Source organism: Temnothorax americanus, unplaced genomic scaffold (genome assembly GCF_048541705.1).
Source record: "Temnothorax americanus isolate GAGA-0224 unplaced genomic scaffold, ASM4854170v1 Scaffold33, whole genome shotgun sequence".
In the NCBI taxonomy this organism is placed as follows: Eukaryota; Metazoa; Arthropoda; class Insecta; order Hymenoptera; family Formicidae; genus Temnothorax; species Temnothorax americanus.
In genome coordinates, this window is record NW_027509475.1 from 2,334,777 (window position 1) to 2,353,476 (window position 18,700).

At 36.6% G+C, this 18,700-nt stretch overlaps 3 protein-coding genes across 13 annotated transcripts in view; 2 read left to right on the forward strand and 1 right to left on the reverse strand.

Annotated features, from left to right (window-relative positions):
* Nucleotides 1-8,939, forward strand: LOC143901302 (glucose dehydrogenase [FAD, quinone]). Of its 6 annotated transcripts, none has more exons than XM_077413468.1 (5): nucleotides 1,020-2,643; nucleotides 3,139-3,493; nucleotides 4,101-4,618; nucleotides 4,729-5,384; nucleotides 5,606-8,939. In XM_077413468.1, exons 3-5 carry the CDS (start codon nucleotides 4,123-4,125, stop codon nucleotides 6,470-6,472), a joined length of 2,019 nt encoding a protein of 672 aa, XP_077269594.1. In that variant the 5' UTR covers nucleotides 1,020-2,643; nucleotides 3,139-3,493; nucleotides 4,101-4,122; the 3' UTR covers nucleotides 6,473-8,939. The 6 variants fall into 6 exon arrangements, with proteins under 6 accessions (XP_077269596.1, XP_077269594.1, XP_077269595.1 ...); XM_077413469.1 differs by having other exon boundaries at nucleotides 3,446-3,493; XM_077413471.1 differs by lacking the exon at nucleotides 3,139-3,493 and having other exon boundaries at nucleotides 4,101-4,321; nucleotides 4,448-4,618.
* Nucleotides 1-18,700, reverse strand: part of Flo2 (flotillin-2) — a 73,799-nt gene that overhangs the window by 5,166 nt on the left and 49,933 nt on the right. The window lies entirely within an intron of this gene.
* The window catches only part of LOC143901307 (glucose dehydrogenase [FAD, quinone]), a 26,278-nt gene continuing 13,824 nt past the window's right edge, over nucleotides 6,247-18,700 (forward strand). Inside the window, exons 1-4 of one of the 4 annotated variants that reach the window (XM_077413489.1) lie at nucleotides 6,247-6,355; nucleotides 13,431-13,501; nucleotides 15,636-15,829; nucleotides 15,925-16,139. In XM_077413489.1, the coding sequence (XP_077269615.1) occupies nucleotides 13,433-13,501; nucleotides 15,636-15,829; nucleotides 15,925-16,139 (478 nt within the window). In that variant the 5' untranslated portion in view covers nucleotides 6,247-6,355; nucleotides 13,431-13,432. The other 3 variants (XM_077413486.1, XM_077413488.1, XM_077413491.1) reach the window with 3 other exon arrangements.

Genomic DNA, 18,700 nt, shown 5'->3' on the forward strand with positions numbered 1-18,700 from the left:
TATACATTTCATTGAGCTTTCATCCATGTTTGTGTTATTTTCGGTCGAGTTGTTTTCGAATCAAATCTCTTTGTACAAATCAAAGTACAACGTTTTCTTTATGAAAAATCGTGATGTGCTTTAAACCGTGAGAAGAGGAAGAAATATAGGTACCTAAACTGTGCTTGACAATAAAATAAATTAGTTTTACGCGCGCCACGTAGGATTTACGATATCTCACCTTGCAAACCTTATCTACTTACCTTACGCATTCGTGCAAAAGTTATCGCGGGAGATCGTGAGAGTATTATAATCTCACAATTAGATGAAATCTTATATTTATATACATATACGTACGATCTTTTTACATTTATGTATGATCATTGATATCTCTATAAATAATAAATCATTACACGTGTAGAGAGAGAGAGAGAGAGAGAGAGAGAGAGAGAGAGAGAGAGAGAGAGAGAGAGAGAGAGAGAGAATTCAGATTTAAAAAATTTACTTTCTAGGGTACGCGTAGCCACGGATTCATCGATTAGCTAGTACGTCCGAACGATCGTTAAACGCACGTCTAGTATCACAACAATAAGTAGGTCAGCCCCAATAACGGATGAGTAATTCTTCAGTCGCTCAAACCCTCGGAGCATAATTGCAGAGTTCCTCCGATCCATTGAGAAAACCAAATGAGATATATCACGTTATCGCGCGTGTGTACGAGTAATTTTGAAATACTGTCGCGATTCTTTTCGTTGATATTATATACATACATTAGATGACATCAATATTGACATCATCGCGATTACATCCTAAAGATTATTCTCATATGGCGCTGTAATCTTAATTACTAATCCGCTGGCAGATCTTGATAAAATGACGCTTTGATATTTTCGTAATAAAAGTAGGACACAACAACGTAATTGGTAGGCTCGCCATATAATGATTGTTCAATTGCTCAAAATCCTCGAAATTTCGAAAATGCCCGATATATAGTTGCCAAGTAAAAAAAAATTAAAAACTTTACTTACGTATATCGTACCTACTCTCTAACAATAAGAAACTGACGAAATGTATGCGTGGAGCATAAATCCAGAAAAGTCAGACACGTGGCGTTTCTTTCATTTCCCCGATAAGAAAACGTTGTTGGCAAGACGTATACATTGAAAAAAGAAAGATAAAGATAAAGAGAGAGAAAGAGAAAAAAGAAAAAGAATTATTTTATTGTCAACTACGTTTTCGCATTATACGTTATACCCAGGTAGCACATACACGTTTCAGAAATGTTTTATAAGCGTTTTTCCGAAACGTTTTATAACCGATTTCTAGAAACATTTTTCATGAGTAAATAAAAATGTCCATTCAAAAAACATTTCCTATGGAACGTTTCTTTTTCGATAAAATGACGTTTAAAAAACTATTATAGAAACGTTTTATTTTAATGATAAAGACATTTTAAATTCCTATTTTTTACGTCTTTTGAACAGTGATTGTGACGTCTTTGAGACATGCGTGAGAATTCTAGAAGCTTTATGCGCACATATCCAGGTAGCAAATATTTCATATATGTTTTTTGAACGTATACATAGATTCATAACCGTAAAGAACCATTAAGAAACGTTTGAACAAAAATGTTTTTGAAACCATGATATAAGAAACGTATTTTTTACGTTTCTACAGTTGAAAAATACTTGCGTGTTAAATTTTTTTCTTTCAAAATTATGCTAACGTAAATTTGCTTCATCTATATATATATATATATATATATATAATAGCTTTAATAACCTTTTTTGAAACATTAAAATTTATATTGCACAAAATAAATCATTTTATCCATGCACATTACGTTTCTCAAAATTATGGTTTCAAAAACATTTCTAGTTCTCTTTACGGTTATGAAACTATATGTATATACGTTCAAAAAACGTATTATGAAATTAATATGTGCTACCTGTGATAGTGTGTGCTACGTGGGTCAGCTGAAGCTACAATTTTTCCAAGGTGAGCAGAGCAGAAAACACGTATAACCCGGAAAACGGGATCAAAACGAGAAGGAAAATCATATACCGGTATACCGGTATGAACCCAACAAGGAGGAAGATTGAAAGAGAAAGAGAGAGGGCAAATCGATGACCGTTATACGCCGCGTGCCGCGCCTACGGGACTGAAGACTCTACTGAAGTGCCCGGAAACCATAGCCTCATTGCGGATCATACATTATCCTCAGTGAGATATCCACACCTGGCTACGTGCGCACGTAGTCTCGAGGTTGTAGCTGTAGCCATATCAAGGTCATGGTCAGTATCACTCCGTTGTTCGTCGAGTAACATCGTTCGGATGTTCCGTCCTCGCGTTTATCGCGCGCGATCGAGGAGCGTCCGTACTACCTGCTCCACGTTATCGATATTCTTCGACGAAGAACGTTCACTTGGCGTCGTTCTATACCGAATAAGTACGCGACGACGCGGACGGAAGAGAATCATCTCATATTTTTCACAGCTCGTCAAAACTCTTTGATGAATGTGTTTAAAATGTGACAAGCACAATATCGTCGCTTTGGTGTCGCCGTGAACCTGCAGCGAGAACGCCGTGAAAACGCACGCAAGCACACGCAAGCACGTAACGTGACTTTCGTAGACGTTGTTCGAGATTCGAGAAAAACGATAGGTATAGGTGATTTGAAACAAATCTCCGTGATAATCTCGTTTAGCGGAAACAACTGAGACGCCTCTCTTATGTTCTTACAAAAAGAAAAAAACCGCGCTCCGATGAACGTATTAAGTTTATAGCACGGTCGAGACGTTCAAAATGTCAAAGTTGTAACACGTTGTAATATTTCCATTGTCACGCGTCCATATTTACAAGGAGGGGCGTGTTGATATAGAGTATAGAGACGCGATAAATGAATAGCTATCAGATCGTTACCCTCGTTACATTCACATATCATATAAGTAACTACGGGGTAAATAATACTAACGTTACTGTCGCTTTACATACGCAGATACCGTCCACACGTCGCGGCAAAACTTAAACTTATTTACGCTTCGTGAATCATCTTTGGGGAGTCGCGCGTTTCTCAGCGAAACGAGATAAAAGGACGACGCTCGTGTTTATATACGGCCATTTATTTTCCACATTCTAAAACATTTTATATTTTTATAGCTAAGCTTTTCAACATGCGAAATACAAATACTGCTCCCTCAATAAGAGAGAGAACGTTTTTCGACGACGATTATCTCTTGTTCTACGGATAAGATTTTCTTGTGCAAGTGGGACCATTTATCGCCGCGCGTTATCCTAACTTCACAGCCTACACAACTCTACAAAAAAAATTTTTTCTTGTGCTTGGCGTCATTTCATGATTTTCCTCGTCATCATGCACCAAAATAAAGGAAAAATATCAATATTCCCTTTAAAGTTTGCTTTTGTAGTGGTACGACTAATAATACAGCGTTTTGCGTTTTTATAGAAACGGTAAATAACACAAGTCAACATGACGTTTGCGTTTGAACGTAGGGTATGTACGATACGATAGGTTTATCAACAGTCATCCGAAAAAAATTTATATTTCCTAAAAAAGTTTGTTTTTGTAGCCAGGAGAACGTTTGTACGATATTTTAAAAACGTTATTCGTTTAATTTTTATCTGTTAAAAAACCAAAACAAATATCGTTGTATATTATTTTTATTAACTTTAACTCGTATATTAGCTTACAAAATAATGGAAAAAAGTTCAAAAGTGAACCCTGTTACTCTTTCTTTTATGTTCATGAGTACTTTCTCTTATTAAACCCCAAATATAGCTATATATCTATGATTTTAATTTTTATCTGTTAAAAAACCAAAACAAATATATTTGTATATTATTTTTATTAACTTTAACTATTATATTAGCTTACAAAATAATGGAAAAAATTTCAAAAGTGAACCTTGTTACTCTTTTTTTATGTTCATGAGTACTTTCTCTTATTTGGGGGTTTACGAAGAGAAGTACTCATTAGAGAAGTATACTTAATAAGAAAATAAATAGCGTATAGTGAGATATGAGATAATAAATAGTGAGATATTAGTAAATAACGTCGCGCTTGTATCAGTAACGTCCACAACAAAGTTCTTCGGTTCTAGGAAGTACCGCTAGGAAAAAAAAATGGGCATCGAAAGCTTTCTGACAGAAAGTTTGACTTCAGCGTCCACCAGCGGACTTTCATTATTCTTTCCGGTTCTCGCTGCGACACTTGCCTATTTTCATTACGAAGTTCTGGATAACGAAGCCCCGCCGATCAACGTGCCATCAGACATGCTATTACCTTCGTATGATTTTATAGTGATAGGCGCAGGTAGTGCAGGTAAGCGTGTTGAAGCGTTCGAAACTCTCCGTCGTTCGTTCGTTACGAACGCGTGCGATATGTGTAATATCCCTCAAACAACGCACGCTCTCCTCTGTTCGTTCCTTCTTTTTCTTTTTGTATCAGGAGCCGTAGTTGCCAGTCGTTTATCCGAGATCGAGGATTGGAACGTATTGTTGCTGGAAGCAGGCGGTGACGAAACCGAGGTCTCGGACGTGCCTCTGTTTGCCGGTTATCTCCAATTGAGCCAGCTCGATTGGCAATATAAGACCGAGCCACAGGGTGATGCCTGCCTAGGTATACATATATACGTTATCCTTCCCGCCCTCCTCAAACCAGTAGCTGGAGAAACTATCCGTTTCTCTCCGTCCGTGTTTTTCCTTTTACGTTTTATTAAACATTTATAGCGATGGAGGACAGCCGTTGCAATTGGCCGCGTGGCAAAGTACTGGGCGGATCCAGTGTCCTCAACTACATGCTCTATTTACGAGGGAACAAGAAAGATTACGACCTCTGGGAGCAGCAAGGTAATCCTGGCTGGGGCGCGCGTGAACTCCTGCATTACTTCAAGAAATCCGAGGATAATCAGAACCCTTACTTGCTTCGCACGCCATATCACGCGAGCGGCGGGTACTTGACGGTGCAAGAGGCACCGTGGCACACACCTCTAGCGGCGGCCTTTGTCCAGGCTGGTCAAGAGATGGGCTACGAAAATCGTGACGTCAATGGCGAATTTCAAACCGGCTTCATGATCGCCCAGGGCACTATCAGACGAGGCAGTCGTTGCTCGAGTGCAAAGGCTTTTCTGAGGCCGACCAGACTTAGGAAGAATCTACACGTAGCAATGCACGCGCACACCACCAAAGTGCTGATACACCCCAAAACAAAGCACACTTACGGGGTTGAGTTCGTCAGGGATGGCAAGGTCTTTCATATGCGCGCAAAGAAGGAAGTGATTGTGTCCGGTGGCGCGGTAAATTCGCCTCAGATTCTCATGCTGTCCGGGATCGGGCCGAAGGAACATTTGCGAGAGCTCGAGATTCCCGTGATTCAAGATAGCAGGGTTAATATTTTAAATAAAGAATTTTTCAATTTCTCTCTCTCTCTCTCTCTCTCTCTCTCTCTCTCTCGATCAAAGGTCTTTGCACCTTACTAGATAAATATACGTCATACGTCAGTATTGTGTAATAAATTTTACACGCGGTTACAACGCGGTTATAGAACTTTCGAGCTTCAGTCGACACGCTCTACACCTTATTTATCCATACGAAATTCTCCATACAGGTCGGCTACAATTTGCAAGACCATGTCGGCCTAGGGGGACTCACGTTCATGGTCAATCAGGAGATTTCTATGGTGGAGAAACGGCTGCATAGTGCTCAGGCGGTGATGCAGTACGCTGCGCTAGGTGACGGCCCCCTAACGGTGCTTGGAGGTGTCGAGGGTATCGCTTTCGTCAACACCAAATATGCGAACGCTTCGCTGGACTTCCCCGACATCGAGCTGCATTTCATTTCCGGCTCGACTAATTCAGACGGTGGTACGCAGATAAGGAAAATCCACGGACTGACGAAACAGTTCTACGATGCCGTTTTTGGGCCGATCAGCAACAAGGATACGTGGAGCGTGATTCCGATGTTGCTACGACCCAAGAGTCGAGGGGTAATCAAACTGCGCAGCAAAAACCCGTTCGAAAAACCTCTGATCTATGCGAATTACTTCAAAGAACCGGAGGACATTGCCACGTTGGTCGAAGGAGTCAAAATCAGTGTGGCTCTGAGCAGAACTAGCGCCTTCAGGCGATTCGGAAGCGAGCTGAACTCGCAGCTGTTTCCAGGATGCGAACAACGTCCAATGTATACGGATCCTTACTGGGAATGCATGATCAGATCTTATAGCGCCACAATTTATCATCCGGTTGGCACGTGCAAAATGGGACCTTACTGGGATCCCGAGGCCGTCGTTGATCCGCAGCTCAGGGTCTACGGTGTGACTGGGCTTCGCGTGATCGACGCGTCGATTATTCCTAACCTGGTAAGTGGGAACACGAATGCGCCAACGATCATGATCGGCGAGAAAGGAGCAGACATGATCAAAGAATATTGGTTAAAGTGGAAGAACAGCGCCGAGCAGCAGTCTAGCGAACGATAAGACGAGCTCGCGCGCACATCCCTTACGTCCTTATTATACGGCGTACGGATGACGGCGAAAGACATGATGCGACAAGCACAAGAGCACTAGTGCCGTCGACATGAAAAAACTTGTAAAAGAACGTCTGGACTTTATTACATTTTTTATGAGCCATATTAATGTAAGGATATCCGCGACGCTCTCTACGCACGCGAATGTCATCGTGCATTTTAAGGCATTTTAACTTCTTTATCGGTCATCACTGTCATCAGCCATCGTGTAATCTAATATTAACGTACAACTTGTGGAGAGAGAGAGAAAGAGAGAGCGCTTGTAAAACGGCGGAATATTTAGAGTAACGGACGTATGTATACTAAACTATGTATGACGCAGATGTAAGCATCGTTTTAAATACGTAAAATGTTGTCATGTCCACGTATATAGGAATAATACTGTTTTTGAAATTGAATTTTTTTATCTTTCATCTTTATCTATTAGTAAGTGACCGCGTCTCGACATAAAAAATACTTACTTGGGCTCCTATTCGCATAATCATTGATTATTTCTTACCTTAATTATATTTTGTGAATAAAATTTTTTGCCCTTCCAGAAATGGGTTTTTTAAAGCGATGGAAAACTCGAAACAACGACATGCAATAACGTACAGGACAACGCGGTGGAAAAAAATCTTAACCATGAACAATGTCTCTAAAAGAGAAATTTTCGCATTAGACCAATATTGATTCATTCACCGTAGAATTTTCTGTTTAAGAATCAAAACAAATATGTGAAAAGAATACCAAAAAGAAAGTAATAATAAGAAAGCTCCATCGCAGATCATCAGAATGTATTATAGGGATTTGAATAGCTTCATAGAGATGAAGAAAGGAGAAGTAAGATTTATAGAAAGGATGAGTCACACTTTCGTCTTATATCGGAAGTTATAAATGCACGGTCCGATACCCAAATCCGATACCAGGATGCTCGTATAATAGTTTGACGGCTCGTCGGACACAAGTATTTGGCTTGTTCTACACATGTCATTTCACATCGACGATACTACGAAATGGGCCCCCAGTCAACGATCGCTCGCGCCGCGGCCCTCATGTCGATTCTAGAATTAAGAGTTTATGGGATCTATTGCGACTCGTGCGAGTGATCGACGCGTCCATTATGCCGCGCATATTAGTTTTAGGAAATACTAACGCGTATGCGCCAACTGCGCGATTATAATAGCAGAAAAGGATGCGATATGATTAAGGAAGATTAGTCATGATTCGGCAACTGTTAAAGATTTTCGTTTCGCAAGAGATCAATGCGGGATAAACCGTGTATCGCTATCTTTCATTTTACTATATATTATATGTATACTGTGTACTATATATATATATACTATATAGTATAATATTGTACAATAGTATAGTATTGTACATTTGAAACATTCTTGAGTAAAGAAAAAAAACTGCTTTAACTGTAATTGAGTTTCTTACGTGTACCGTTGTAACAATATATAAAATAGTTGGGTATATTAGCGTCATAAATGATGCGTTGGCACTTATCTAGAAACATGATAAAACATTTAGAACGTGTTTGTAAAACGCTTACTTTCGTTGCAGAACACTAATACGTGGTAAAAACTAAAATGTGAAAATTAATGTAAATTAAAAAACAAATTCTTTTGTATCTCCAATTTTTTTCCACGCGAGCTCTTCGTTGTCCTTCTGCGGACTGTTTGCGTGCGCGCGTGCGTGTAACTCTAAACTATACTTGACGCGAGAATCGAGTTTAGATGATGCTACTGATACTGCAGGACAAATGATAAACGGCACGCACGTAATGAAATACAAAGATTACTGGTATATCACAAGTTATTAATTTATTACGTGATGTTCATGCAGTTCGACATCGTTCAAAATATATTTAATCACGTCGCATAATTACAAACACGGTACGCGCGTTGTCATTATGCGCGATATGCATACATCAAAAACTTGAAAAATCGCCGGCCTAATAATGTAATGACGTATAGTTATCTGTTATTATCTGTACATATAGAGTGTATATGTAATATAAATCAAAAAGTGATGTACTGCGATATACATATGTATACAGGTTTGCTCACGCAAATCATGATATCATGATAAATGCAATTTAAAAAAAGGCAAAAAATGTCGATGTACGTACGCACGTTTAGATATGACGGAAGGCATCCGTACCAATATAACGATACAACGATATAACGAAAAGAAATAGAATAAACTTTTACTACACGTTGATAGGAAGTTATGTATTTAGATATGCATAAGAGAAAAAGGAACACGCATTCAAATATTGAAATATATTCGTTGAAAACGTTAGACATCACGTATACCACAATATTCCTTTTGTTTTGGGCTTTTACATTTATGACGACAATCTTTCTTGGGGAAAAAAAGGCAAAGGGACAAAACACATTTAAGTGATCTAACGTTAGACTCCGATATCTGGATAAGCCCTCCCGGATATGTCTCCCCGAAATATCTCTATTGACCGTGCTCGTCTCCTAATTCTCCGGTAGCTTTGCGTTAACGATGACGTTCAACGTCGTCGTTGCACGTCGGTCACAGCCGCTAAGATATAAATGCGTATTACTTCCCATCCACATGTGTGTGTGTGCGTATTTACTTTCAACGTATAATATAAATATAAAATGACGCGTGATCCATGTGTAAAAAAGTGCGCGATACGCACTGACTACTGTCGAGTCAAGTTCTCTTCTCCTCCACCACGCGAGTATGCGGTGTTCCCGCAGTGCTCCTTGTCATCTGAAATGTATAAATCGTGATAGGATTCATTTTTTCCCTATATAAACCAGTATAAATTCTTCGTTCGCGGTATAAATTCTTCTGCGCGGGACGATAACGATAAGCTGAATGAAGCTAGTGGAGCTTTGCAGGCTTTGCTATATACCGGCCGGAGGTATCGTTATGTAAAAGATCGAGGTAAAAGATAAGGTCCTTTTAATTAAATAAAAAGAAAAAAACGTGAGATATTAAGTACAGCAATGTAAAGGCACTGCTCGCATTATCATATCTACGTGTTACGAACTATAGGCAGCTCGTCGTAAATGCGTTATTATATACGCATTTTCGGCGGTCAAATCAGTCATCAAGTTTCAGTCATCACAACTTCAGTCGTTGAATTAAAATATTGTGTATTAATATGATGTGGGGAAAAAACATCAGAATGTTAATACACTTTTTGAAATGAGAAAGATTTTAACAAACGGTCCGTTTTAACAAACGGTATCATGCCTGTTTGTATCAAGTCTTTATTTACGTAACGAACACGTTCTTTATCGCGCGTCCAACGAACGTTCGATCGTATCTTCACAATTCAGCATATGACTTGTAAAACTGAACGAGTTACATGAATAAATGTACAATGCGTGCGATTTCGAGGCTCAAACTTTTCTCTGATAACTTTTAACTCTGATGTACCGTTTATTTTACAATTTCTCTCTCTATCTCTCTCCCTCTCTCATTATTTTTGTTGTTTCTCTCTCGTTCTCTTCTTGACAAAATAAATTTTTCAACAATTTGTCGGATGTACAAGTAAGATCGACAAGTTCATTTTCTGTCTTCTTTAAAGTGTTGATCACTCGATCGTAAATCCTCGAAGAGTAAATCATAGATGCATTAATCCACGCGGTGTAAATCCTGTTTGGAGCCAAGACGAAGACTGGGACGATGACGTCACACCACGTGTGTCTTCTTCGTCAACGAATGTTTCTGACCACACGCGATGAGTTTCTCGATTAGTGCATATATGGTGGTCGTAGTTCGGCTGTCCCTTTGGCTGTGCCGAGCGGTAAGTGTCGAGAACATGATCAACGCGCGAATCCGAGACACTCTGAGTTGATCGTTTAAGATAATCTGTGGTTTTGGTGCGGAGAGACAAATCACGTGGTGCCTATGTGTTCTATATCATCGTACAAACGTCGTCGAAATATCACGTTCCACGAAATGTTTAGCGTTCATATTTCTAGGGGAGACCGAGGCTGTGTCCACACTTTACGCTTTTTTCAAGTTTACTAAAAAAAACTAATAAAGATATTTGGCTAAACGTGTAATGGTATAAGCTTTCAATCTTGCTATTAAAAAAAACATACGTAGAATCGTTGATCTTTTAACGTTTTAAAAAGGCGACTTTTTTAAGTGGAATTTTTTAAGTCAAGCGTATTAGACAGATAACCCCATACGCGGGAAGAATTCGTCATTGAAGTGTGGACATACATTGCCCTATCAAAAATAGAACAGATAGCTCCGACCACGTTTTTCAATCTTTAACATGTTGCCAATTTTAGATAATGCGGAATTAAGATTTGACGCTTCTCACGCACCTGATAACTATATATTACGTGATAATATTATGACGTGCTTATACTTTAATTTGAGTTAAAACTACTGTCGCACAGCAAATTTTTCGACCGTCGAAAAATGTGAACACGTGTTTCCGCGCTTTTCTTTTAACGTATATATAGCGTCTGCGAAAGGCATCGTAAGAAAACGAACAACATTTAAATATCTTACGTAGGGCATTTTTCAACTACTTGTTACAATGGTAGAGATATCTGTCTCTTAAAACTTAAGATAGCAGTACTGCAGGACACATAGCCCCCGTAGACAACGAGCCCCGGTCTCCGCGCCCTATCTCAGATATAATAAAAAGTCTAGAATGTATGGATGATATTTCAAAGTGCCCTTTATGTATATTAACATGTGTTTTTCATTCGTTTCCAGCGAAAAAAATACGATTTGATTAAAAGAGAAAATATTGATAAAAATTTCTATAGACTTTCTCCGGGTTCACTTCTACGTGTAGTAAAATTAAAACTCTCATCTCTAAAATGTGAACACTTGTCTTTGTTTTATCTCTTTGTCTTGAGTCATCTACGATGTTATAATGTCTACACGGCGTTAATGTACAGTTTAACGAACGTTCACTTGCTCCGTTTGCGAATGGAGAAACTTGTACTGCCGGGCATTTCGCACATGTGATATATTCGTCATGTCATACTGCGGACATACTGCGTATACTCTTTGATCGCTGTGGCGAAATTTTATCACGAGCAAGCAATAACTTGTACGTGGAAAAAAACATGGTATACTGGATAATCTTTTAATAGATGTATAAAATGCTAAAAGTAATGATATATAACAATGCTAAAAATTGTATCGACGCACGTTTCCGTAATACATCGCGCGTTTAAAAGAAGATGAGGGAATTAATAATAAGAGAATAGATAACAAGTAATTTTTAATAAAAAAAAATTACGAATCCTTCAATATTTTGTGTCACGTAAAGTGAAATTTAAAACAATGCCACAGAGAGGTTAAATGATAGGTATAGGTACAAGTGCGGGACAATTAAGTTTATTGCAAAACGCGCTTATTACATTGTCGGCGTATGCTATTGCTTTCAGTGGTATTCTCATAAATCGTATAATCGTATAATCGTATAATCGACGTTTCGTTCCTCTCGCCCAAGTGTTTAGCCGACATGTGTCGAAACTCCGTCGCAATCATTTTCACAAGCGATTATATACATATATCCTTTTATTAATGAGCACACAACGTAAAGCCTGTATTTTAGTAACGATGCTCTACGATAATGCGCGAACGTTGACTCCTGTGTCCGACTTGTCTTTTGAAGAGATATGCCTAGTAGTATAAAATGCATTTGATCAACGTAAATTATAACGATTATTACGATAATTATATACATATATATATATATATATATATATATATATATATATATATAAATTAATATATATATATATATTAGGGTGTGTCATTTTGGAGCAACTTTTTTTTTATTTCACAAATAGCATATATACTTGCAGGAAGGTAAAATAAGATACCTGTTAAAATTTTAGCTCTTAATATTAATATTAACAGGTCGCTCATCGCGATTTTTTATTTTTCATTTAGTAACATAAAAAAAATTTTATAACTATCTAACAAACAGTAATACAGCATTGCGCCACATAGATTTTCTGTAGTAAATTTACCGCTCTACAAAAAAGATCTCTTATCATTTTTTCATAAATTCAACCGTTCAAAAGATATTCAAAGTTAAAGTTCGATAAATTTTATAAAACTTGTTTTTGCTTTTTATGACGTTTTTATCATATCGACTATCAAAAATTATGAAATAATCAATACATATTTTTGTATAAAATTTAACGATCTACAAAAAAGGTCTTATATTTTTTTTATAAATATAAGATCTTTTTTGTAGATCGTTAAATTTTATACAAAAATATGTCGTGCGTATTTCATACGTTTTGATAGTCGATATGATAAAAATGTCATAAAAAGCAAAAACAAATTTTATAAAATTTATCAAAATTTATCAAACTTTAACTTTGAATATCTTTTGAACGGTTGAATTTATGAAAAAATGATAAGAGATCTTTTTTGTAGAGCGGTAAATTTACTACAGAAAATTTATGTGACGCAATGCTGTATTACTGTTTGTTAGATAGTTATAAAATTTTTTCTATCTTACTAAATAAAAAATAAAAAATCGCAATGAGCGACTTGTTAATATTAATATTAAGGGCTAAAATTTCAACAGGTATCTTATTTTACCTTCCTGCAAGTATATATGCTATTCGTGAAATGAAAAAAAAAAGTTGCTCCAAAATGACACACCCTAAAATATATATATATATATACGCGCGCGCAAAACGCAACCACGCACAGGCGCGCGCGTAGATGATATATATAATGTGACATTATTTATTATTAAACGGTATAAAATATTATTTGAAAACTAACGTATATTACACTATATAAACGTTATCATTCATCTTCTTGCATAATTTACTCAATACAAGTCGCAATTCTATAATATTTCAACATTAACTTTCATACTCCTTCTCTCTACACTTGTCATTCTTACACAGACGATATTGGTCTTTAAATTGCAGACATGCGGTGGTACTTGATTTGGTTAGCCTTGGCGCATTATATTATCACTACTCCAGTCAAGACACATCAGGTAAAATAATATTCTTTTACAATATCGAACATTTTTCAACTTATCGTAATATAATATATCAATTTCAGGAGAAGACAAAGATTTTTCTTGAAAACATTGTTTGTTTCCTTTTTTTTTTAAATAAGCTATCCATCCAATCTCTCTCTAATAAGCTGGCACAATTGTATAAATATCACACTTTAAACACGCGGATAATCTGATCGGTTTTAAGGAGGCTCTTACCCGGCTGCTCTAATCAATGTAGCAACCGAAAAATTATCATTAATAATTGGTTATAAAATTATCGGAAAATTAAATAAAAAAATAAATAATGATTTTTACATAGTGTAAGAGTAAGTTATATGTTCTATTAGTGTAAATATTAAAATTTATACAATAAGTCAGTTGACTACGTCAGTGCTAAAGAGCAGAACATGCGCGTGTCACAACGTCGTCTGTAGCAGTCTGCAGCTAAGTGAGGTGTAGCCGTGTAGCGTTGTAGCGAATGACGCGATGAAGAGATGGAGCCAAAAGAAAGATATAACGTGAGAATGCTGAGAGGGAAAATGAAAGGAAAATTCGCGAAAATAAAGGTTGTCAATGCGCGAGAGAATAATTATGCCGCTACCATACAGCGCAGAGAAAAGACATGTGCAAGTGAGGTTAGAAACTTCGCGCGATTTTGACGCTCGGAAGATCATTCGTCCTAACCTCTCGTACGTCATATTAAAACTACAATATCTTTTATAACTAATCGTCAACACCAAGTTTTCTTCTTATCATTAGAAAGATTATTATTTTAACTACAATTCCTTAGTTTTTTGTTTACCTGGCTCGCAAACTTGCCAAGAAAATACATCACTTCCGGTAAAAATTTTAGTGTTTACCATATGCCCTGTGTTAAAAATGCGAATTTCAATACTGATATTTTTACAGTTTTTATCGTCAACCTATGCTCAAGTTTTGGGCATCGGTCCGTTGTGGTTCACTTTACAACATATATTAATTTCATAAAGATCTGTCATATTATGATCGAGGTAAGAGCCTCCTTAAACCTGACACGCTTCAGCGCTTCTAATTTTGTTGCATCGTACCCCTACGCGAGGCAATCGTAAGCCACGGGATAAGAAGCGCATAAGAAGAGAGAAGTACGCGTAAAATAAAAAGGATCAAATTCTCACGCACAAATTTTAAAATTATATCATGTTATAATAATACATAATAATTATACTATTATGTTCATATGGATAATGCTCAAACGAACATTTTTGGGAAATTTTTAGGTGAAACGTGACTTAAGGGCGACGTTATATATATCGCGTATATATCGTTCGAATAGAGTTAAACGCGCGTTTGCGTCTCATATAATATGCATCTTTTTCCGCGACTCGAGGGAATTCTGATTATCGGCTATAGGAAAAACGCTACCGTGAATTTAGTAGCTGTGAGTAACGACCTCGACAAAAAATCTCGCAATAATTCAGACGGCGTACGTATATTATACAAATATTATAGAAATACAAGTAGGATGATTTTACACTCACAAGTTCCCTCCGATTTTGATGAGCTTTTAGTATATTGTTCTCTGAACGAAAATAAGAAGCACGTATTTTTTTATACGTGTCCATATGCGTGTTTAGAGGATAAAACCCTTAAACCCCTTTGAAGAAAATAGATTTTTCTCTTTCAGACCGAATATCTCTGAAACTAAGTATAAAAGATACAGCATACTCAAAATCAGAGGAGGGCACTTCCGTGACTACTTCTTTGTAAGATTAATGTAATCTGTATACAAATGCATTAAAAATCTGCTTAAAACCATCTTCCTTACACATTTGAGAATGGGTATTAACGCATAATACTAAATAACTTTAATAACTTTAATTCCTTAAAGGTACTTGTACATATTCTTTCCCTTTATCACGAGTTTCGCACAATGACGTGTCACAATGACATTTGCTTTGGTATACGCATCTATTTTGTATTGGAAAAAAAGCACGCACAAAATATTCACACAAGACAATGTTTATAAATATCAAGATTTAATATGGCTAGAAATATGCGGCTGGTTAAAACGGTTGTGAACGGTTCTCTATCTCAAAACAACAGTATCTTTTGCTTTGTACCCATTTAAAGCGAACGTCATTCTCTATAGTCACGTCAAGCAGCCAGCGACTATGCGGCCACCGAATGTTGCTCCTGCCAGTTCGAGGATACGCGATACATGAGTCGAGTCTGTGGTATCGGTAGTTTTATGACGTTGGTTCAACACGCGATGTCCTCCAGATGCGACATTGCTGATCCTTGTCGACGACTCGGCAGAGACGAAACACCGAACAAAAACGACGGGTATATAATAAGAGCGTTGTCAAGTCCATGTATAGTGCAACGTCTATTCTTCTATATTATGAAAACGCACGTCATATTATCGTCAATGTCTTCAGGTTCGACTTTATAATTGTCGGCGCAGGTGTGGCCGGGCCAATAATCGCGAGAAGATTGAGCGACGATCCACGGCGAAAGGTTTTGCTCATCGAAGCTGGCCCGGAAGAACCTAGTATGACAGCTATACCAGGATTTGCGTTCAATGCCATAAATACGTCTCTCGATTGGAACTTCAAGACGGAACCAACGTTATCGCACCCTACCGCCTGTTTAGGTAAAAAAAAAATGTCATCTCGTCTCTAAAAGTCTTAGATCAAAATCAGAATCGTTAAATCGATACGTTAAATCTTGGTAGAGAGCAGCTCTCCTCTCGTACTGTCGCTGTGACAATGTACAGCTTTTGTCTGAAAAGTCTGCCATAGGCCATCAATTAAAGAAGATTGTCAGTAGAGATCAAAACCGCGTTTGGGATTTGCAACCAACGTTGAATTATTTGTATTGTAAACGTTGATTTGTCTCACGCACAACCGCGCCTCAGACTCACACTAGCCAACGATTTGTAACTACAGTTGTATGTTGTATGTTGACGCGTCGAGTTAAATAGATAAATAAATAAATGTGTTTTAATCATTTTTCCGAAAAACGCGTGTGTGCTTGCGTATGCGTGCGTGCGTGTGTGTTAGTGAGTACTATCTAGTATATTATACTACATTGAAAAATCTTTACATTGTGTCAATTAGAAAAGAATGTATAATAACAATTTTATAAGATTAAAAAATTTTATTTAAATTTAACAAGGGAATACAAGATATTTAAATACAAAGTTATTTACATGTGTATTTTTTAATGGCCACAAAGAATTACAGAAGTAACAGTACAAAATAAAAATATTTTATTAAAATACATAAATTTTTCTTGTAAAAGAACTTGGCGCTGCTAGACCTTTTAAATAAATAAAAACAACAATAAATAAAAATAATTCAGAGAAGAATACAATGGGAGTAATATTAAATGATTATCAGCGTGGATGTGGGAATGAGTGATATGGGTGTGCGTGACTACGTGGACGGCGGATAATGCGGCTTATAATTAAGTATAGAATAAGTTTATTTATTTATTTAAAATTTCGAGGTCTAGCAGCGCCAAGTTCTTTTACAAGAAAAATTTATGTATTTTAATAAAATATTTTTATTTTGTACTGTTACTTCTGTAATTCTTTGTGGCCATTAAAAAATACACATGTAAATAACTTTGTATTTAAATATCTTGTATTCCCTTGTTAAATTTAAATAAAATTTTTTAATCTTATAAAATTGTTATTATACATTCTTTTCTAATTGACACAATGTAAAGATTTTTCAATGTAGTGCAACAATTATTTTTTGAGGCAATATACATGTTCTCTCTGTAATTGGCGCTCTAACTTAAAGAGATATCATTTCTTTTTTGTAATTGTAATAGATCACTTGAAGCGCGACTCTTCTTTTTGATAAGGTAACATAATTTTGTGACGTGTATCACTTGGGTTATAATTTTTCGGAAATAAAGATACTACTGCTTAGATTTTTTTGAGATTTTTCGAGATATAAAGATCTACCACTTGTTACTTAGGTTTTTTCGAGGTATAATACTACCACTTTCTTTTTTTTTTTAGGTAACAACATATACACTACTATACGTGTACTTGGCGCCTTTTTTTACCTTTTTTTAAAAAAGGTAATTTTGTGCGGATATCACGCCTTTTTGTAGTATATTACGCATTGTATAAACAGTATGTACAGGATAAAGCTATTTGGAGGTATAATACTACCACTTTGTTTTTTTCGAGGTAACAACATAACAGGGTAACAACATAATACATATACACTATTATGCGTGTACTTGGCGCTCATTTTACCTTTTTTTTAAAAAGGTAATTTTGTACGGATATCACGCTTTTTTGTAGTGTTACGCAACTTAATCTTATAAACAATATATCTTATAATTTTATAAACCGTATATAATACAAGGTATGAAGCTAAAAGTGTTACGGACTATTATTTCTAAAGAAAACAACAATTTAATATTTTGCTCAGTTTTTTAAAAATAATAATCTGTAACCCTTTTAGTTGTACACCTTGTATATATTTTTCAATTTCAACATAAAACATAATCGCAATAAAGCATGATTAATGTTAATAAGTCGTTAACTGTAAAATTCTTTATTTATTTTTATTTGCGTGTCTTACTGAATGTTGTTCGCAACTGTATATGTACCGATATCTTCAGGTATCGATATTTTTGATAATTATTTTTACGTCAGACATAATTTTAATTCATCCAATTTGTATTATGTCTAAACATAATTTTTGTCCAATTTTTATTATGTCTAGACATAATTTTAATTCAGCGATTTTTATTATGTCATGACATAATTTTAATTCTGCCGCTAGGGAAATTTTAAGTCGATTTTTATGAATCAAGCTTGAATTCAATGTTTAGGTGTCCCAGGTTGCCGATGACGAGGTCCACATAGCGCGCTCTATAGTTTTCGGTGTCCAGGTGTATTAATACCTTGAATTTGATGGCCACGTGTTCCAAGTTGCCGATGACGAGGTCCACATAGTGCGCTTCGTAGTTTTCGGTGTCTACATGTATTAATACCTCGAATTCGATATCTACGTGTCCTACATTGGGTGCGTTCAGCCGATACTTTGCTAGCCTAGCAATCGTGAGCAGTCGCTCGTTTTCGCTCGTTTCCTCTTTTTTGACTTACTGGATTAAAAAGAGAAGAAACGAGCAAAAACGAGCAACTGCTCACGATTGCTAGGCTAGCGGAGTATCGGCTGAACGCAC